The 23,029-nt window shown below is 39.3% G+C and overlaps 1 protein-coding gene across 1 annotated transcript; it reads right to left on the minus strand.

Moving 5' to 3' along the window:
- Positions 1-8,764: 8,764 nt before the first annotated feature.
- LOC118829719 (olfactory receptor 11H6-like) lies at positions 8,765-12,426 on the minus strand. The gene is made up of 2 exons (XM_036736623.1): positions 12,402-12,426; positions 8,765-9,735 (listed from the first exon to the last, which is right to left on the minus strand). The coding sequence occupies exons 1-2, from the start codon at positions 12,424-12,426 to the stop codon at positions 8,765-8,767; spliced, it is 996 nt and encodes a 331-aa protein (XP_036592518.1).
- Between the last annotated feature and the right edge of the window lie 10,603 nt (positions 12,427-23,029).

Genomic DNA, 23,029 nt, shown 5'->3' on the forward strand with positions numbered 1-23,029 from the left:
AGGAGTAAAACCCCACTCTAACAGGGGAAAGGAGAGAGGGGGGAATTAGTATTTATATAACACCTACTCTATGCCAGGTTCTGTGCTAAGCATTTTACAAAAATTATCTTGTTTGATCACACAGCCAATTACTATGTGGATTGATATGTATTGTGAATTATTGTCCCCTAAAATATAAAAATTATATTCCTCAACACATTCCAGCACAAAAAAGAGATTAACTGTAGGTGTGATTCAATTCAATTTTTCTGAGGAAGATGTATATATGATGTATTGATATGGAAAGAGAAGATAGTTTATCCACTATGGTTTTTCCATCATTTAAAAAGTCATGGAGAAAACTAAGAAGAGAAACCCCAAATTTAGACTTCTCCCTTCAAACTACATATAGTCTCATCTAGTATCTGATTTCAGGAGTCTTTGCTCCTGAAGCAAGTCTTTCCTCTGATGTACCCTTATTTTTTACCCAACATCTTACAAAGCACTGTCATGACAATACATTAACCCTGGAACTTAGCTCTGGCAGAGTACAGAATATATTGTACATGAGCAGAGCATTCTGGATTATTTGTAGTAGTCTGTGAATAGATGAAAGCAGAACAGGAATGATGATCATCATCTTTGATATTCTCTTTACTTGGAGGTTTATATATCTGGCCTGAATTGAAGAAGAAGCCTCAGGAAAACCTGAGTCACCTTCCTTGATCACTTTCTTTACTAGTTGAGCAGATAAAGTTATGAGGTGCTTGATATATGAAATTTCTGTTTAGTGGTCAATTGCTAGTAACTCTTGGGGTTTGATCCCTGATGAAGGGGTTTTGAAAGTGATGTGGAGATGGCAAAGGCAGTTAGATTCCCAAGGGACAGAATTTGTTTTTCACATAAATGGTGTCTCAAGTGTCTTTGGTTGCTGCCTTGTGTCCCTTCTCTACTTTCACCTTCTCCCTCATTCATAGTAGATTGTCTCCTGGGCATAGCTAGGTCCAATGAAGTAATTCCATGTTTTTGAATATATCTAGATGGGCCTCACCAAAACATCCTTTAGTTTAAAAGGGGAGGGAGTAGTCTACTGAGCAATCATCTTCTCTTGGGAATGAGGAAAAGTTTCATGATTCATAGGTCTTTCTACCCCTGATGAAATATTTGCCTCACACACATCTTTCTTCTAATGAGCTTCATCTGTAACAGAATGCTTTTAGTTGGCTTATGAACTGCCAACTTACATCATTAAATTTAAGTTGTAAATGTCTTATTTATTTTCTTTACTTTATACTCTGTTTTTGTAATTTTCCTCATTTCTGCCAAACCATGATATACATATAATTTATTAAACACCTTTTCACATATATTGATATAAATCTTGTCTGTGTCATAATCATTTCTCTAATTATATAGCCAGTATCTCTAAAACACACACAATATTTCTATTCTCATTCACCATTTTTTCATTTTTTTTGTTTTATTGTTTTTTAAACTAATTTCTGCAAATCTTATTAGGAGTGGACAGTACGTTGAAAGAGAGAAGGAGTGATTAGGTAGCAATCTATGCTCTGGGAGAGTTGTCTAAGAGCACTGAAATATTAATTCCTTTGCCCAGTGTAACATAGCCAGGATATGTGAAAGGCAGGACTTGAACCCTGTTCTTACGGGCTTCAAGGCTAGCTTTCTGTCCTCTATGTCACATTGCCTCTGCACAGAAATAAATGCTAAGTTAATGGGGGTGGTGGTGGAATGGGGGAAGAGAATGAGCATGTATTAACCACCTACTATGTGCCAGGTTCTATGTTAAACATTTATGAATATTATCTCACTTGATTTTAATTACCCTATGAGTTAGGTGCTATCATTGTTATTGTTCAGTTGTTCTGTCATGTCCAACTCTTAGTGACACTGTAGACCATAGTGTATACAGGTTTTTCTTGGCAAAAACCATAGTGGTTTCCCATTTCTTTCTGCAGTAGATTAAAGGATGTAGAGGTTAAGTGACTTGCCCAGGATCACACAGGCAGTAAATATGTGAGGCTAGATTTGAACTCAGGTCTTCCTGACTCCAGGGCCAGCATTCTCTCCACTAAATGTCCTAGCTGCCTCCTGATGCTACTATTATCCTCATTTTATTCTGAGGGAACTGAGCCAGACAGACATCAAGTGACCTAGTTACCTTGGGGTTTACTGGGCAGATTTCTTTCTTAAAGATCATGCCTGAAACCCATTTCACTTAGGCTGTCATTGATTGGACAATAGGTCCCTGCCAAAGGGCCCCTTAATGGTTGCTTTTTGGGCCCTTCTGGTTGAGAGTGAATGTAAATAGTAATTGTTTCTCTTGTGACCAGAAACCCTGAGGGTCTTTCCTACCCAGTTTGATTTTTTTTTGACTAAAGGGCCATTCCTTGATTCTATTCTTAAACAGGACTATTCACTGAAAGAGAGTTACCTCACTCAAAGTGAGACCTGCGGAAGACCTTAGCTTCAAAAGACTGCATCCTGAGCCATGTCTAGTCATTCTGATCTATATCTGGCCACTGAACCCAGATATCTCTGGAGGAGAAGGTGAGGCTGGTGACTTTGCATAGCCCTTTCTCACTCAAATCCAATTCATTTGCAAGTCATGTCATCATCTTGCAGATATCAAAGTCCTCCTCACCAACAAAGGACAGACCACAACCACAACCTGTAAGAGTCGTACATGTAGTTAAATGTCTGAATCTGGATTTGAATTCAGGTCTTCCTGACTCTAGATCCAGTACTCTATCCTCTGTGCCATCTAGCTGTCCCCATTGAATGAAAGAAAGGAAATACAAAGTGAAGAAAGAAAGAATAAAAAAGCATGGAAGCAAGGAAACATATATGAACTAATACATTTCCGAGAAATGTAGATCTGGCCTCATTTGACCCTGAACAAGATAAATAAACCCAGAGCTTGGCGTTCTCCCTTGGAGCTCTGAGCCACAGGAGGAGTGGCACATGACTCTGGGCCAGCCATTGTTATGAGCTTGCTGGCTCCTGAACTCAAACATTGGTTTCTTAGTTACCATGAATTATATTTGGTCTGTTTATAATGCATCTTTGCAATTTGTTTTGTATCTGCTGTGAAGTTCAGGGTGCTGGCTTTTCCTCTGAACTAAGTGAATGATATTTGTATGTTGGATTGAAATAAGATAGTTAACCCCTTAACATTGCTTTCTTTAGTAAAACAGATCAAAAGAACCTGTGCTGGCAGCATTCTTGTTGTTTGGCTTGTATTGGTTTTTCACCCCCACAACAGCTGCTAGCCAAATTGTTGAAACAACTCTGCAACCTAGAAAAGAGTGAGGGAGATCGAGCTCAATCCTAGGACTGCCAATTATGAAGCCAGAAATGGAAAGTAGAAGCCCAGATTCACAGATCTGGACTGGAAATCAGAATCTAGAAACTTGGAATAATGTTTTTTTTCTGGCTAATGTACCTTCTACCTCTCTCTTTTTTTCTGGATATGTTTAACAATTTTAGGAAATAAATAATCTTTGGGTAAGAGCAAAGTATAAAATGAAATCTGTCATTTGTCTTTGTAAACCTTAAAAAGCTATTTAAATGTAAGCTATTGCATGAACACACAAACAAGCAGTGGATTGGCTAAAGGGTGGGTGGTTGGAGGGGAAGGGGAGTTGACTCTCGGAATTCCTTCTGCTAGATATCCATTTTGAAGGATGAAGAGCTCACAGCATTCTGTTGGAAACCTTGGCACCTCCCTGGCTCCTCTCATTCGTTATTTAGCAGGTTCTGAATCTGCATTGGTGCTCTGAATGGCACTTGAGTATCCTCAGAGAGCTAATACATAGTCCTGAGCACTTACAGGGAGTGTATCAATTCCCCAATAGATAAGAACCCCAACAGTGCTTTTGTTCTCTCTAAAGGGGCACAGAATAAATGGCTTTACAGAAAAACAGGCACCTTTGAAGTGCTGGCTAACAGCAAGTGCACAGGAGCAGTAATTATACTGGTTGGCATGAGCTTCCTGCTCCCTTCTAACTCTCCCTCTGTGTTCTCTCCCACCTCTCTTTGCCTTCATGCTATGTTGAGATTCCTTGACTGAGTCTGGAGACAAGGTCAGGTAGCAATGTCAGTCACATCATAGTTCCTGATAGGAAAATACTGTGGAAAAATACTACATGTAGGTTATTTCTTATACTCTGTTTAAGGACTTCTGGGCCCAGTGCCCTAGGAGGGTTGTACTTCGCATCAGATCCAATTTATGTGTCATATCAATGAATACCTAGGTTTCTCTTTAGTAGGCTTAGTGGCTATACTGTATTTCTCTTCTGGTGTATCCTTTCATCTTCTTTTTGTTTCACATTTATTATTTATTTATTTTAAGTTGGCTTTTTTTAAAAAAATTTCAGTTCCAAATTCTCTCTCTCCCTCCCACTTCCTCCTCCACCTATTGAGAAGGCAAGCAATGTGATATCAGTTATACATGGCAAATCAAAGAAAACCATATTTTCACATTAGCCATATTCTAAAATAGCAACAGATATAAAGTGAAAAATTATACTTCAATTTTGACTCACAGTTCATCAGTTCTTTCTCTGGGGGTGGATAGCATTTTTCATCATGACTTCTTTGGACCTGTCTTGGATTATTGCATTGATCAGAGTAGCCAAGTCTTTAACAGTTGATCATCATTACTACATTGCTGTTACTGTACACAATGATCTCCTTGTTCTTCTCACTTTGTGGCTGTTCATATAGTTCTTGCCATGTTTTTCTGAAATTAGACTTCTCATCATTTCTTTTTCTTTCTTTCCTCCCTTCCTTCTCCTTCCTTCTTCCTACCTTCCTTCCTTCCTCTCTCTCTCTCTCTCTCTCTCTCTCTCTCTCTCTCTCTCTCTCTTTTATCAGTGACATTATGAGATGCAGCATGGCCTAGTAGCTAGCAAGCCATTTCTTCATTTTTTTTTTAAATGCAATTTATTTATTTAACATATTTGGTTTTCAGCATTGATTTTCACAACAGTTTGAATTACAAATTATCTCCCCATTTCTGCCCTCCCCCCCACTCCAAGATGGCTTATATTCTGGTTGCCCTGTTCCCCAGTCAGCCCTCCCCTCTATCATCCCCCTCCCCTCTCATCCCCTTTTCCCTTCCTTTCTTGTAGGGCAGGATAAATTTCTACGCCCCATTGCCTGTGTATCTTATTTTTTAGTTGCATACAAAAACTTTTTTTGTTTTTGAACATCTGATTTTAAAACTTTGAGTTCCAAATTCCCTTCCCTCTTCCCTTCCCACCCACCCTCCCTAAGAAGTTGAGCAATTCAACCTAGGCCACACATGTATTATTATGTATAACCCTTCCACAATACTCATGTTGTGAAAGGCTAACCACATTTTGCTCCTTCCCAACCCATCCCGCTTTATTGAATTTTCTCCCTTGACCCTGTCCCCTTTCCAAAGTGTTTGTTTTGATTACCTCCACCCCCATCTGCCCTCCACTCCATCATCCCCCCACCTTTTATTTTTTTTTTTATCTTCCTCCCTCTTCTTTCCTGTGGGGTAAGATACCCAACTGAGTATGTATGGTATTCCCCCTCAGGCCAAATCTGATGAGAGCAAGGTTCATTCATTCCCCCCTCACCTGCCCTCTCCCCTCCTCCCATAGAACTGCTTCCTCTTGCCACCTTTATGCGAGATAATCCACCCCATTCTATCTCTCCCTATCTCCCTCTCTCAGTATGTTACTCTCTCATCCCTTAATTTCATTTTATTTCTTTTAGCTATCTTCCCTTCATCCTCAACTCACCCTGTGTCTGCTCTCTCTCTTTTACATATATATATATATATACACATACATACACATACATACATATACACATAGATACATACATACATATACATTCACTTATATATATACATAAACATATATATATATATACACATATATATATATATGCATATTCCCTTCAACTACCCTAATACTGAGGTCTCATGAATCATACTCATCATCTTTCCATGTAGGAATGTAAACAAAACAGTTCAACTTTAGTAAGTCCCTTGCAATTTCCGTTTCTTGATTACCTTTTCATGCTTCTCTTGATTCTTGTGTTTGAAAGTCAAATTTTCTATTCAGTTCTGGTCTTTTCACTGAGAAAGCTTGAAAGTCCTCTATTTTATTGAAAGTCCATATTTTGCCTTGGAACATGATACTCAGTTTTGCTGGGTAGGTGATTCTAGGTTTTAATCCTAGCTCCATTGACCTCCGGAATATCGCATTCCAAGCCCTTCGATCTCTTAATGTAGAAGCTGCCAGATCTTGGGTTATTCTGATTGGGTTTCCACAATACTCAAATTGTTTCTTTCTGGCTGCTTGCAGTATTTTCTCCTTGATCTGGGAGCTCTGGAATTTGGCAACAATATTCCTAGGAGATTTCTTTTTGGGATCTATTTGAGGAGGCGATCGATGGATTCTTTCAATTTCTATTTTGCCCTGTGGCTCTAGAATATCAGGGCAGTTCTCCTTGATAATTTCCTGAAAGATGGTATCTAGGCTCTTTTTTTGATCATGGCTTTCAGGTAGTCCAATAATTTTTAAATTATCTCTCCTGGATCTATTTTCCAGGTCAGTGGTTTTTCCAACAAGACGTTTCACATTGTCTTCCACTTTTTCATTCCTCTGGTTCTGTTTTATAATATCCTGATTTCTCATAAAGTCACTAGCTTCCACTTGCTCCAATCTAATTTTTAAAGTAGTATTTTCTTCAGTGGTCTTTTGGACCTCCTTTTCCATTTGGCTAATTCTGCCTTTCAAGGCATTCTTCTCCTCATTGGCTTTTTGGAGCTCTTTTGCCATTTGAGTTAGTCTATTTTTTAAGGTGTTGTTTTCTTCAGTGTATTTTTCAGTATTTTTTTGGGTCTCCTTTAGCAAGTCATTGACTTGTTTTTCATGGTTTTCTCGCATCCTTCTTATTTCTCTTCCCAATTTTTCTTCTACTTCTCTAACTTGCTTTTCCAAATCCTTTTTGAGTTCTTCTATGGCCTGGGGCTTTGGTTGTAGGCTCTATGACTTTGTTGTCTTCTTTAGGCTGTATGTTTTGGTCTTCTTTGTCACCAAAGAAAGAATCCAAAGTCTGAGACTGAATCTGGGCGCGTTTTCGCTGCCTGGCCATATTCCCAACCAACTAACTTGACCCTTGAGTTTTTCAGTGGGGTATGACTGCTTGTAGATTACAGAGTTCTATGTTCTATGTTTGGGGGGGAGGTGCCAGCTCTGTCAGAGCCGCACTCCTCCTTCCCCAAGGACCCCCAGTCCAGACTGGGCTTAGATCTTCAGCAGGCTGTTGCACTCCTGCTCTGATCCGCCACTTAATTCCTCCCACCAGGTGGGCCTGGAGCCGGAAGTAACAACAGCTGTAGCTGCCCCACCTCCGCTGCCCCCGGGGCTGGAAGCCGAACCGCGAACTCCTTCCACTCCCGCAGCTTTTCCCACTAACCTTCTCAGCAGTCTTTGGTGTTTGTGGGTCAAGGGTCTGGTAACTGCCGCAGCTCACATATTCAGGGCGCTAGGGCCCCCTCCGCCCGGCTTCTGGTCTGGATCGTCCACGCTGCTCAGGCTGGGCTCTGCTCCACTCCGTTCCCAGCTCCCAGCTCCGTGTGGAATAGAGCTCACCCAGAGACCATCCAGGCTGTCCTGGGCTGGAGCCCTGCTTCTTTCTGCTGTTCTGTGGGTTCTGCCGTTCTAGAATTGGTTCAGAGCCATTTTTATAGGTTTTTGGAGGGACTCGGGAACGGAGCTCACTCTAGTCCGTGCTTACCAGCTGCCATCTTGGCTCCACCCCCCATTTCTTCATTTTAAATTTAATTTTTATTTTATTTTTTCTCATTTGTACATAAACAAACTTTTTTTGAGGGAGAAAGGCAAGGCAATTGGGATTAAATGACTTGCCCAAAGTCACACAGCTAGTAAGTGTCAAGTGTCTGAGGCCAGATTTGAACTCAGATCCTCCTGACTCCAGGGCTGGTCCTCTATTCTCTGCGCCATCCAGCTGCTCCAACAATTTTTTTTAACATTTTTTTTTTTAAGGTTGAGTTCCTATTCTCTGTATCTGTCTTGCCCTTCCTTGAGAAAGCAAGCAATTTGATATAGATTATAGATGTGTAATCCTGCAAAACATTTCCATTTCAGCTATGTTACAAAATAAAATATAGACCAAAACCCCAAGAATGACAAATAAAATAAAAAACGGTAAACTTTAATCTATTTTCAGATTCCATCAGTTCTTTCTCTGGAGATGAATAACATTTTAATTTCCAATTCCTTGAAATAGTCTTAGATAATCACATGAGAATAGCTAAATCATTTACTATTGATTATTCCACAATATTGCTATTTCTTTTACATTGTTCTCCTGGTTCTGCTCATTTCACTTTGCGTCAGTTCATTTAAGCCTTTCCAGATTGCTCTGAAGCTTTAGGCTCATCATTTCTTATAACACAATAATATTCCATTCTAATCATATGCTACAACTTGTTCAGCCACTCCCGAATGGATATGCACTCCCTCAACTTGCAATTCTTTAGTACCACAAAAAGAGCTGCTATAAATATTTTTGTCAATATATGTCCTTTTCATTTTTTTAAATCTCCATTGGGACTTTATGAAAGTATGAAATAAAAAAGTCATACAGAATGAAAAGGCATGGGTGGGTTGCAGTCTGTGATGGAAAAGGAATTATGAGATCTCAGATCCTTCACAGTACTGGAGCAGAGCCAAAGAGTAATATGACAGTCATCTTAGCTTTCAAATAATTCCCATGAACTCTGGTTAATTTTCAATCCTCCTAGGACTTTCCTCAGGGCATTTTTCATGTCCTTGTTGCGTAGACTGTAGATTAGGGGGTTTAAGAGTGGAGTTACTACTGAGTACATCAATGTGACAATCTTCTGCATTTCAGCTGGATTTCCAGATGTTGGGGTTACATACATCACCATGAGGGTGCCATAGAATAGAGACACAACCACTAGATGGGATCCACATGTGGAGAAGGCTTTATGTCGGCCAGCACCAGAGGGAACACGCAACACAGCTCTTAGGACAAGGGTATAGGATACAAGGATGGGGAATAAGGATCCAAAGATAATCATGGAGTTCAAAGTGTAGCAGGTGAGTTTAATAACAGGAGCGGGGACACAGATAAGTGCAAGTAATGGTCCTTGTTCACAGACAAAGTGATCAATGATGTTAGGGCCACAGAAGGGAAGCTGAGATATAAGGATAATAGGAACTGGGTAATAAACGAATCCACCCACCCAACAGGTAGATATCAGGGTGGCACAGAACTGTCTTGTCATTTTGATGGGATAGTGTAGTGGATGGCAGATGGCTAGGTACCGATCATATGCCATGATTGATAGGAAGAAACACTCAGTAACCCCAAGGGAGAAAAAGAAATAGAACTGTAAGAAGCATCCAGAGAAGGAGATGGTCTTGGTCTTGGATAGAAAGTTGGCCAACATGTTGGGAACAGTAGAAGAAACATACCATATTTCAAGGAAAGCAAAATTCCCCAAGAGGATGTACATGGGTGTGTGGAGCTGCTTGTCCCATTTTACTGCCCAGACAATGGCTCCATTCCCCAACAAAGTCAGCATGTATATCACCAAGATCAAGGAGAAGAGGAGATTCTGCATTCTCCTGTTACCAGAAAAACCCAGGAGGACAAACTCAGTCACAGTGTGTGTGATTGACCTGTTAGGCTCCAAAACTGTGGAAAAGATAAGAGAACAATGACACAAACTAACTTGTTTCCAAGTAAGGATGCTAAGAAGAAAGTTTAAATTTCAGTGGAAAGCACACTGGCCCATTTTGAAACTAGACCTCCTGTCTTTAGCTCCTATGGGACATCAAAATAGCAGGAGAATTAAACAGGTTTTTGGTTAATCTGAAGAGAAAAAGGTATCACAGATAAATTCCTGAATGGTGCCAGTCGTGCTTGAATTTTGGGAGATAAAATAGTCCTGGAAGTCTTTCTGCAAGTGTAAGTGCATGAACAGAGCACATTTAGTGTGCACAGAGAAAGACATACACACAGAAACCCAAGACCACCAGAGTCTACAAAATCATAGATTTATAGCTATAAGGAACCTTTGAAGTAATCTAATGTTATGATCTTATTTTTCAGTTAAAGAAACTGAGGCACAGTGGGGTTTAAGTGACTTGTCCAAGGATAGATTGATAGAAAGCAACATAGCCAGTATTCAAACCCAGATCTTCTGACCCCAAATCCAGCCCTCCTTCCATGGTCATGCTGCCTTAAGAGTCTTCACAATCACTTTATTTTGCATGGAAATAATCTATCCTTACATATTGATAGGGGCTAGTCTCAGTAACACTAGTCCTTTTATTACTGTTTCTGCTACTTAAATATTCTGGCTGATTGAAGGTTCAGTACTGAAGGAAGTACTTGCGCCCTCATCTAGTGAAACAGTTCTACCTTCTTGCTTTGTATCTTGGAGGACTTGGTACAGTGCCTTGTATTCTTTGCTAGGATTTGTTTGAAAAAAGACTTTCATTCTGCATGACCCCTGTTTGTCTAAATCTTAATAAGATTTGTTTTTGAACGTTAATATTCCTCATAAATGGGTAAAATGTGTCCAATTTCATCTTAGTTTGAAGAAAGCCAAAACTTGAAATCACGGTGACTTCTGTTTTCCCTGATATTTGTAGCCAGTGTTGCCTGCATTGATACAATGTTACCTTTGCACTAGCATCATTTTTGAATGTGAAGGAAGAACATAAAACTTATTACCTTTTGATGAATCTATACCTGACATTTTGTTAAAAGTAGAGATAACCATAATGTACCTCTTTTTGAGCCATTAAAATTATCTTACATCTTTTCATTTTTCTTGACAACAGTAATTCACTCCTATTTTGTTGTTTGTCCATATTTGAAGAGGACCAATGACATCATGGAGTGATGTTTTGACTTGGGTGTGAATTGGATTTAAGTGAGGCAGAGTTGCGCAAAGTCATGAGCTTCACTCTCCCCTTCAGAGTTGTCGAAGTCCAGTGGCAGGACAAAAGTCAAGATGAACAGCCATGGCCCATGATGCAGTAGATGACTTTGGTGTCTGTTGTTTCATCACTAATTTTTTTTTGAAGAGGGGAAGGCAGGGCAATTGGGGTTAAGTGACTTGCCCAAGGTCACACAGATAGTAAGTGTGTCAAGTATCTGAGGCCAGATTTGAACTCAGGTCCTCCTGACTCCAGGGCTGGTCCTCTTCTCACTGTGCCTCCTACCTGCCCCTGTGTCACCAAACTTTAAGTGCTCCGCAGTGCCTCATTCAGTCTCCTTCATGGCCATTGGAATGAATTGTTCTCCTCCCATCCAGCCTGCTAGACAAAGTCTTCATGTGCTTGGGGTAGACATTTCCTTAACTCACTGTCAGGTTTAATGTCTGTCAGTTACCCTCAACTTGGTTTAGCCCATATGTGCAGATGGTTTACTGGGTTTTGCTCATGCTATTTCCTTGGAGCTCCAGGTGAGAGTTGAATGAAGGTGGACACCCTGGAAAGGGCTTGGCAGGCCCTCACACCAGGGGTGCTAATCCTCCCTGAACACCCCACATACCCCCACTCCTTTTTCACTTGAATAACGAGAAGAGAGAAACAAGATTTTTTTTGTTAAGCCCAAATAATCATATCACATTTCTCTATGCTGGAAACATGAACCCTCTGGCATCTACATGATATTCATACCCAACGTTCATTTATCAAACCTTTATTAAGCACTCACAGTGGGCAAAGCACTCTGGCATTGAGGAAAATATATAGATTAACAAAGACTTGGTCTCTGTCTCCATGAAGGTTACAACAATAGAAATGACCAGATATGTAAGGGTGAGGAGTACAGTATAAAAATGTCTGAAAAGATTTTCATTAAACAATGCAAAGAAAGAAGCCAGTACTCATGGAAGACAGTACACACTAACAACAAACATGTAAATTGAAAGGTGTACATTCATGAATGTATCACAGAATCACAAATTTGAGATTTGGAAGAGACCTCAGTATCCATCTAGTGTCACCCATGCTGTGGTTGTTATTTTTTGTCTTTTGTTCTCCAAAAGGACCATGACATTGGCATTAAAAGAATATCCACTATAACCTACCTAGCAAGTGATCAGCCAGACTCTCCTTCAAGTGCTCCAAGGAGGGGGAGAGAACAATTGTTTGAATCTTAGAGGAAATGGCTGCTAAGTTACTTGAGATATTTTATGTTGCAATTAATTTGTTCCAATGCAGTGACAAAAGCAAGTTTAGTTGGTTTTGATATTTAGTATTCTCTGTACCAAAGCAATAAAACATATTGACTAATCTCACACTAAATCAAAATAATAGATTGTTTTGGATAACATGCTCACTTACCAAAATTCATCCTTTTGTCCTCCATATCGTCTGTAGAGAGGAAGTGTTGTACTATTCTGTGCTTGTTCCAGTCTAGAGTAAACACAGAAGAATAATATTTTCAAGACAAGAGTATATTTTTTAAAACCATGTCAAATATTAGACTTTTTTCAATGAAAAGAGTACATGGCTCAGTTGACATAATTTGCATGGCAGTAGAGAAAATTTCCAAAAGATTTAATTCAGATCTGTGCAACTTATAGAGCAGATACTATGTTTAAATAAGCAGTAGAGTTAGTGGAGTGTGTGTGTGTGTGTGTGTGTGTGTGTGTGTGTGTGTGTATGTGTGTGTGTTGACTGATGAAGACAATAACTAGGCTAATAGATCATTTCCAGGTGGAGAAAGTATCATTTCCTAGAACTGAGTTAGCATAACAGTATGCTCAAAATATATTGGGACACCCTGCCTCCTCTCCTAAGGAAGGGGTTCTAGTGAATATTTTCCCCCATTCAGCAACAAGAACCCTTTGTGGTGTAAACATTGTTCTTACTTACTACAATCACAGGTTTGTCATCCATGGAACCAGGAAGAGAAACTAAGCCTTCTTGCCCAGAAACTGGAGCTTAGAACTCTGAGCATCTTGTCTGCTGACCTGGTTATTATGATAGAATCACCAAAAAATTAGAGCTGGAAAGGACCTTAGATAACTGAACTAAATGAAATACTGACAGTCTCAACCCTAAAATGTATCCCTCTTAGCAATGAAATTTTATTACATCTATCCCACTTATGGTGAAGGCACGAATAAGCAGAGGGGAGTATATACAATGAGCCCAGGAAATCCATTTTCTGGATTCTAGGAGTTGGCCCCACAGTATTTGATAGGAAGAAATGAAAGGTTCCAACCTTTCCCATCAATAGTTGAGTACTTAGAGAGATATGCACCTTTTTCAGACCCTTGAGAGAAAGGATTCTTTTTCCTCTTGGTTCAGTGGATCTCTACTGTGCGTTAGATTAGTGGAAAGTTCCTCTGGCCTCTCCAGATGAGCCTGCTTGCCATTGGAAAAGTTGAAATAAGAGCAGTAAGGAATTGGGATGCTAAGAATGCTCTTGAAGAGGCACTGATGAATGTTATCCTCTGTCAATTATTATTTGATGAAATTTCTATTAGAGAAACATGAGTGCTCCTGCACCCATCCCATGAACCACCTGTTGAATCCATGGAGGTAGATTTTTGACATGCAATGCATTAACATTCTGACATTATCACCTAGCTGCTAGGAATGTCTCTCTTTCTCAGCACTCATACATACTAAGAGCAGATTCACTGTTCTGAGTCCTCCTAGGGTATCTCCATTCCTAGACAGAGGAGAACCCCAGGATTCCTTTGGTTTTCTGAAGAAGAACAAAGAGTGAAGATCTTCAACCAAGAATAGACATCCTTATTGTACAGTAGTAGCACATAGGAAAAACAGTCATTGTGCTGGCTGTAATGCGAAATTTCCTTTGATAGCTATAGTGTCATTAATAAGTATCAGCTTATATTTTCATGGTGCTTTAAGGCTTTCAAAGCATTGTACCTTATTATCTCCTTTTATCCTCACAACAACCATGGGAGGTAGGTATTATTATTTATAATAATAGGTCACACCGCTAGTCAAAGATCCAAAGCTAAATTTGAACTCGGGGAGTTTCCAAATCCAAAGGGCTATCTGCTGCAATACCAACTTGCTGGTTCTCCTGGGTGAAACAATCATAGGATCATAGGTTTAGAATTGAAAGGGGCCTCAGAGCCATCTACTCCAACTCCCTTATTTTAGTGATGAGGAACTGAGGCTCAGGGAAGTTAGGTGAGTTGTCCTGATCTCATACAGGTGGTAAGTGCCAGACAGAGCCAGGATTTGGGCAAGGAGGCAATCAGTTACAAGGAGCTCTTTCTCAAGCATACTAACTGGAGATGGTTTGGTGGATGGAAGGGAAAGTGGTAGCATAGAATGTAAAAAAATTATTTGTATTTCATTTAACTTTTTTTCCATACCTGGCAATTCTGGGAGCCTATTCTCTTGTAGTGATTTGTGCTGTATGTATCTGATTCCATTTATGTTTCCTATCAGCAGTTATCACTGATTCCCAGGTTCCTAAGATCCACAGCTCTCCCCTTTTTGTTACTTCATGCCATCGTCTTGCATTTCACACTATTTTGGGTAGGTTTTCCTCTGAGGTCTTAGTAATGAGACACCAGGGTCAAAGTAAATATGTGAGAAATCTCAGGAGTTCTTTCCTCTGTATGTGGATGATTTTTCACTGAGGCCATGCTTCCTCTCTGCAGGGAAATGAGTGTGTGACCTACCTGCCTCCCCTTCCTTCCTAATTATAGGCTGACCTTACCTAACTGCTATCATTCAGTGACATTTTAATTTGAATTTTTTCCTAAGTATTATGGTTACCAGTCATATAGTTTATTTCATTCCATTTGAATATAAATATAGGTACATGTATACATATACATATATATATACACACACACATACATATATACACATAGATATTCTTCCATCTTGTTGGTCATGTGACTCTGGATATTGATTTGATTATTGTTCCTAGAATCGGTAAAGTAAATGGAAATTGATGGGGCATAGGCTGCAGCATTGTTTGAGGATGCTCAGAGAGCAGCAGGCAGGTTGGTTGGTTTGAGTAGTTATGGAGAGCTCTCACAAATCAGGAGCAAGCAAAGTCCTAGGACAGGAACTGGGTGGCTGGGAAGACAACATGGCGTGAAGGTAGCTGGAGAATTGCTGTAGTCCCCAGTCTCCGCAAGTAAAGGAGGGAGGTACATTTCCTCATCTATTCTCCAGATCTGAGATTGTTCATGTTTTAATTACAGTGTTCAGTTTTATTTTACTGCTTTTTAGTTTCCATTTTTGTAGCCTTTTTTTTTGTAAAACCTTATAAAACGCGCTCATCAAACATTGAAGACAAGAGAGGTGTAGCAACAATGTAGCTGGCAGCTGCTGTGGGGATGCAAGTCCAACAACACGCAGGAAGAGCTGCCAACACAGGTGCTTTGATCTGCTTTTCTAATGAAAGCAACTTTAAGGGGTTAATAATCTCAGTTTAATTAAATATATATCATTCATTTAGTTAAGGGGGAAAAGGTCAGCCCCCTGAATTCAGGGGAAATACTAACAGAAATTACAAACATTAACAGAGAGACCTTGTCTTATTCAAATCACAATTCATAGTTACCAGAGAAGCACCAACATCTATCTGTCTGGGTTATCAAAACCCGGGGGTGGGTTCAATGGCTTGCACAGAGTCTCATCACCCACATTCTTTCAATGAGTGTACCCCCAAAAGTGAAAAGGTAACCTTAGATCTTATATACCTGTCTCAGGGCCCTGAGGGCTAGAGGCTCACCATTTAGGGTGTGGGAAAGCTCTCCCAGTACCACAATATGTATAAGTCAATGACTCTTGATTGTCTTAGTGCTGAGAAGTGCCATGTGGTAAGATAAAAAAGATCCCACTTTACCTGCTGCATTCAAACAAAGGCCAGACTCATTAAAGGAACTTAGAGAGGAACAGCAAAAAACCCTGCCCTGATTACCACTACAAGAGGAAGGCCTTCAATATGTAGCATGGATTCATTATGGAAATTTGTAATTTGATATGGATAAGAATTGCAAAGAATGAGAGGACCTGAGTGGGTTACAATATTTATGATTGGCAGGAGTTATTGGTCACCTTGGTGTAATTACAGATCCATCAGAGTAGGAGGTCATTTCCTGGTTCCCAAAACAGATAAGGGATATCTTTTATCTTCTGCTATCCCAAGAGAGATAACAAGATAGATCTAAAGCAAAGATTTTGGACCAGGAAATAGAAGATCTAATACAGGGGAAGACTGGCTATAGTTTATATTCAGTGAATGCAAGAGGAAGAATAAAAAAGCAGATCAGCTGTTAAGAAAGAGAGTTGTAGGATAAAACAATAAAGTCTCCAGTGCCAGATGGCCAGAATGCAACCACTAGCATTGAAGAGCCCATCTGGAATACACTTTCTTTTCACTTCTGCCTCTTGGAAATGATAATTTTCTTTAAGACACAGATTAGGTGCCACCTTGTATAAAAAAATCTTCCTTATCCCTGAGGGTGGTAATGTTCTCTCCCTCTTAAAATTATCTTATACTATTTTATTTATAACCTGTATTTATCAGTTTGTATTTGTCCATCCACATAAATATAAGCTGAATGACACCAAAGACAATTATACTTTCCTTTGTATGCACATTATGTAATTTTAATATACATATTTTTGTATTAAATCTAATTGAAATTTATTCAGGTCACTAATGTGTGGGATGAAAGAGCCACCCCAATTAAATTTATAATAAGGAGCCATCTCAGGGTGGGAACAGAAATAAATTTTATTCAATTCCCAAGAATTGGGCATCCTCTGCTAGCACAGAGTGGAACCAGCAAAGGAGGCACTTTACAAGGAGCACAGCACCAATAATTATACCTAACACAGGAGAATTCCCACCCACCTCTGACCCTTCTCACCATTGGCTGGGAGGTGGGCTTACAATATGAGCACAAAAGCTAGACAAAGAACTGGGAAATTGAGGCACAGAAACTCCAATTCCCATTGCCTTAGTAAATGATTACAACTGAGGTGACATCTATAAATCTAAAGAAGGAGGATAGGATAAGGGGAGGGGGAGACCCTCTCTATTCTCTTACAGTACTTTTACAGTAAAGGAAAGCAGGTCACAGTGACCCTATTCTTACTGAGGAAATCTTTAAACCAGAACCAGAAGAAAGAACAAAAAGTTTCAGGGTAAACTTTCCTAGAGACTGAGCCATCAGACTCTCATGGCCTCAGAAATTTTTTTTCACTTCCCCATTTCTTGATTTCTAAACATTTCTTAGTGTATATATATATATGTATACATATCTTCCCTGTGAAGTCTTCACATTTTATTTACCTCACACACTAATTAAAATGTTCAATAGAAGAGGGTGAAAGACATATCCCAGGTATATTCTACTACAGTCTTTTCAAGTTCTCTTTGAGACTTCATGACTATGCTTTGCTGCTCGTTATTCAAACATTTCTGAACCTACCTAATTAGATACACATCTCATCATTTTGTCCTGAAGGGTATGATGAAAGACAATGTCAAATGCTTTATGGAGGTCCAGTCATTCTAAATCTAAATCATTTCTCTGTACCAGCATAGAAATGTCAGCAAATACCAGTTTCCACCCAACCAGACCCCCCATTCCCATCCCTTCACATCTTAGCATACTATGGACAGAATATAGAAATATTATGCTCCACTTGTTTGGGGATGGTGATGGGACTGGTCCTGTGATTTTATTAAGACAAGGAACTTTTTATGACAGAATGCCTTCTCCCAATACAGTTGGGCACCTGATTTTTAGGTTACAGTCTTTGAAATTTGCTTGGGACAGAGAGTTTAAGTAACTTGCCCAGAGTCACATGGCTAGTATGAATCAGAGGCAAGAGTCAAACCTAGGTCTTTCTGCCTCCAATGATGACTCTCTATGCACTATGCTATGCTGTATCTCATTAGAACCTGTACCTCTGTCACATTTGTAAAACTTACAATTTTCCCTAGAATGAAGATTTAAAAGATCACTAGGGTAAAAGTAACAAAAACACAGTTTCACATAATTCTCTTTTTGTTCTTCATTTTATTCTGAATTATTCAGGTTGCTTGATGATTGCTATGTGTATAATAAAAAATAAAATTTATAATAACAAAGATTCTTCAGGAATCAAGGGATTCATCTATCTAGTAGTTCTTGATCTATTGGCCTTTGGTTTATAAATTTTTTCACTTGATTCTTTCTTTAAGCTTCTAAAATAATACCTTCTAGTGAATAGCCTCAGTGAGTGAGTTCTATAAAAATGTTCTATCTCCAGGATCCACTATTAAAATAGAATGGGACAGGCCAAAAAGACAGAATAAAATATACCATGTTGACACCTATGAAATCACTTATGTTTATAAGATAATACTTCTATCTGATGCTTAACGCTTTGGAGCTGAGGTTTAACGGGAGCAGGACAGGTAAGGTGTGAAAAGAGGAAGGATCTTCCTGAGAAGATATTCTCTCTGAGCTCCCTGAAGGATAAGTTTCAGAACTAGTAAGAGAAGTAGGTTCCTTTTTTACTCACCCTTTGGATCTCCATATTGGTCTATGGCAGGCATTTAATGGTGTTGTGTGTTGTTAGAGCATGGAATCATGTGTAAAAGTCGTATGTGTGATTTTGCTCCTTTTGAAGCTATCCCTATGAGTTTTTATAAGGCTGCCTTTATGTCCTTATATTGGGGGCTGTAGTTTAAAAATGGAATTACTATTGAGTAGATCAGGGCTATATGACAGGTTGATATGCTGTTATTGGGAAATGTTAAAGAGACCAAAAGAAACCCTCTGTTCTTTTCCTTATGGGGAATGAGGCCTTTGGTATCCAGGTAAGCAAGAGGTAATGTCAGCTTAAAGTCTGATGGATGGCACCAGAAATTTGAGACTAGACACCCATCTGCACTTCACCAGAATTCTCAGATGTGCAGCTTACATAAATCATAGTAAAGGTCTCAAATAAGAGACAAATCTTGGTCAGATGGGATCCATATATGGAGAAGACCTTATACTGGCAGGCCACTGAAAGGAGTTGCAGCACAGCTCTTAGTATCAGGATGTAGTAGACAAGGATTTGTGATATAATGAGAAAGATAAGGAGAGAGCTCAAGACATAGAACAGAATGTCAGTGGCAGGACCAGGGGCACAGGAGAGGACCAACAATGGGTTCATGTCATAAGAAAATTGATCAATGATACTGGAACCACAAAATGACAACTGAGAGACCTGGGCAGTATACACAGGATAGCTGTGGAAGCCAACTGCTCAGCAGACAGACATCAAATTGTAACAGTGCCTCAAGGTCATGATGATTGGGGAGTGCAGTGAGTGCCAAATGGCAAGACAAGGATCATAAGACATGATACACAGGTAATAGGCTTCAGTTCCAGAAAGGGTGGAGAAATAGAACTGGAGTAATTAGCTAGTGAAAGAGCTGGTTTTGGTCTTTGAGAGGAAGTGTTCCAACATGCTGGGGACAGTGAAGATGATGTATCACATCTTCAGGAACACAAAGTTCCCCAGTAGGATGTACACTAGGGTGTGAAACCTCTTTCCCTACCTCAATGCACAGATGATGGTTCCATTCCCCATCATGATTTGTATATAAATTATTAAGAACAATAAAAAGAGTAAGGTTTGCATCTCTCACCAACTAGGGAAAGCAAAGAGGACAATAGTCAGTGTGTGCTCCTGGCTTGTACATTGGTACTTGAGCTATGGAAAAGACATGAAGACACTTATATCAGTTGCTCTGCATCTTTGGTGTTCCTGGGACAAAGATTAAAAAAATCCTTTATTTTAGTTTTAGCTTATGATATAAAACAAGCATTTCCACAACATATTAGAATAGAAAAAGATGATTGCATATGAAATTGCAAATCTACTAGGCTCAAGTTGCTATTCTTTCCAAGTATACAGCAAAGTTGTCATGTAAATGTCTTTTCCCCTCCTTTTTCTTCTCTCCTCACCAATGCCCTAGAGATGTCTACCATTAGACATACATATGTGTAGATATAAAAAATCAATCTATGAATTCTTCTATTTATCAGTTCTTTAAAAAATGGAACTATTACTTAGTTCTTATAAAATTTCCAGGGAGTTTAATGATGCCTTAGAGGGATTTGTATGGTAAACATCTTGTTTATATAGAAACCAATCTGTAATTATCTTGTCTCCTTCTTATACCACAGCCTCTCATTTTTATTCCCTACCAGTAAGCTGAGGTCTCAAATTTATGGTGTCATCCATCAGATTTTAAGCTGACATTACCTTTTGCTTACCAAAAGCCTCATTCCTCATAAGGAAAAGAACACAGGGTTTCCTTTGGTCTCTTTAACATTTTCCAACAACAGCATATCAACCTGTCACGTTAAATATCTGAGCACTGCTATTTAAGAAGAACTTTCAGTCAGTGTAATGTGACTTCTGGTTTAAAAGTTTACAAAGCTTATCATAGTTTAATTATGGCACCTTGTCTGCAGTGGAATGTTACCATTCTAGGTTTCCTTATGCTTAAAATTCTTATTGGTCTTGGCCTTGATACTAAATATTTCCATGGGCCATGAAAATGGATGGCCCAAGTTGTTTTGTGCAGCCATTTGAGAACCTTTTCCCTAGTCTTTCCCCTAAGAGTATGGGCCCTAGACAAGGACCACTTCTGATTAACCCCATGGCTCTGTCCCCTTGGGATCTATCCTTGTGCCTGACTGGCCATGGCTTGGAAAAGCCTGTTATACCTTTTCCCCAGACTCTCAATGAGAAATTACTTTTCCTTCTCAAGTCCTCAAAGCTTTCCCTCCCGACTAAACTTTTTAGTAATTCCAGTGCCACTGGATCTCAGCAGGAATTGATACACCAAGAGACAGTGCCAGAGTCAACACTGCCCAGCACTTCGACAATGATCAAGGAAGAACAACATGAACCTAGTTCTTCATGTCCTGATAGTTGAAAGAGTGTATGATATGTTGCAGAATATTTTTTTCCTCTCAAAATGCTCCCTTGAGGCAAATGTCATGTATGATATAATGTAAGAGCTGAAATGGACCACAAAATCCATGGAATCTAATCCAAATGTGAACAAGTATCCTTCTCGCAATGTACATGGCAAATGATCATCCAGACCTGGCTTGAAGATCTGCAGCAATGGGAATCTCCTCGTCCTCCTTTCTGAGGCTGTCCATTCCACTTATGGACAACTCTGCTAGTAAGAAAATTTCTAATGCATGTCAAACCCTGGTTTGCCTCTTAGTGACTTACAGCCATGCTGCTTGTTCTGCCCTCTGCATGTAAGAAGAATAAGTCTTATCCCTTTTAACTGTGATAGCCTTTGAAATATTTTTTCTTCTTCTAGTTAAACCTTCTTGATTTCTCTAACCAATTCTTGGCAGAATGTTTAGCCACAGGGAATTATCTTGACGTCCTTCACTGTCATGATCATTATCCTTTCTCTGAGTGCTCTGCAGATTGTCCAATGTTCTTTCTAATATGTGGCACCAAGAAGTAAACATACTACTTCAGAAATGATCTGCCTAGGGTAGGTTATCACTTTCAGATTATACTTCTTGCACATGGTACCCCTCTTCATTGTAGTTTTATAAGGCAAGAGCTATTTTTGTGTATCATACTGTTAAGTTATTTGGAGTCCACTAAGCACTCAGAGGCAGGTAGGTGCACAGTGGACAGAGTACTGGGCTTAGAATCAGGAAGACTCATCTTCCTGCATTCAAATCTGGCCTCTGGTACTTACTAGTTGTATGACCCTGGGTAAATCATTTAGCCCTGTTTGCCTGAGTTCCTCAAGTACAAAATGAGCTGGAGAAGGAAATGGCCAACTTCTCCAGTATCTTTGCTCAGAAAACCCCAAATGAAGTCATGAGGAGCAGGACATAAGTGGGCAACAAGAACAGAAAACAATCAGATCATTTGTGGATGGAATATTTATGTAGCATCTTCTTTTTTCCTTATAGCTTCAATCCTCTCCTTTCCATTTCCACCACCCCCACAGTAGGCCAGACCTTCCTTACCTCATGCTTGGACTAGTATAATTTCTTCTAAATTTGTCTTTCTGCCTCTAGTCTCTCTCAGCAACAATCACTTCTATGGAGGTTCTTTAATGCCTAAATGTCTGTTACCTTTATTGAATAAAAACCAAATGACCTGATGATCTCTAAGGTCCTTTCCAGTTCTTACAAGCTATACTTCTAAATTCCTTATCCTTGTTGATATTCAAAGCCCAATCTACTTTTCTGGGTGATACATTAACTGGCATACCTAAATGGAAAGGGACGTCCTCAGAAAGTAATTTTGAAGTTTTATCAGAATGTGAATCAGAGTTATTGAAAGATAACTACCCAAAATATTAACTATGTCCAGATCAGCACATTTTGATCAAAAGGTCAGAGATACAGGAAACCATTATAGAAATCCACAGAACAAGCCTCTCCTGATTTTTTGCCTTATAGGAAGGCACTCATGCCTGCAGGACATGAAGAAGAGAAAAATCTTTTGGGACCCAAAGCACCAGAGATGTGTTGCTTCATTCCAACTCAAGCTTGAGCTCCTCCCTTCTATCTCCTTGTACTTGCTTGCTATGCACCATCTATACTGTAAGGATCAGGTTAAAATATATCATCAAGTGGCCAATTATGGCTAGTTACTAAAGTTTTCTGTCTAGTCATAGCATAGGCTATAGCCTAGCAGAGATACTAGGACACTCTCCTGATCTTGAAGGTATCCTAGATACTTTTCTTTTTTATTATTTATTTTATTCTAAACTTATGAACTAAAATGAGCATTTTTATAACATAGTAACACAGAAAAAAGATGCTTGTATATGAAAGTGCAAATCTATTATGTATAAATTACTATTACCTTTAAATATATAATAAAGCTATCCTGTAGCTCTCTTTCTTTTTTCTTCCCTTGCCCTGTCCCCTGATTGCTACCATTAAACATAAATATGTGCATATATGGAA

The sequence above is a fragment of the Trichosurus vulpecula genome, chromosome 8 (assembly GCF_011100635.1).
Source record: "Trichosurus vulpecula isolate mTriVul1 chromosome 8, mTriVul1.pri, whole genome shotgun sequence".
Classification (NCBI taxonomy): Eukaryota; Metazoa; Chordata; class Mammalia; order Diprotodontia; family Phalangeridae; genus Trichosurus; species Trichosurus vulpecula.

What these genes read in the sequence shown, in the direction of transcription:
- LOC118829719 (XM_036736623.1), bottom strand. Translation starts at nt 12,426, where the DNA reads ATGGAGGACAAAAGGATGAATTTTG. An exon ending in GGACAAAAGGATGAATTTTG is followed by an intron (nt 9,736 to 12,401) that starts GTAAGTGAGCAT and finishes TCTTTTCCACAG; the next exon opens with TTTTGGAGCCTAACAGGTCA.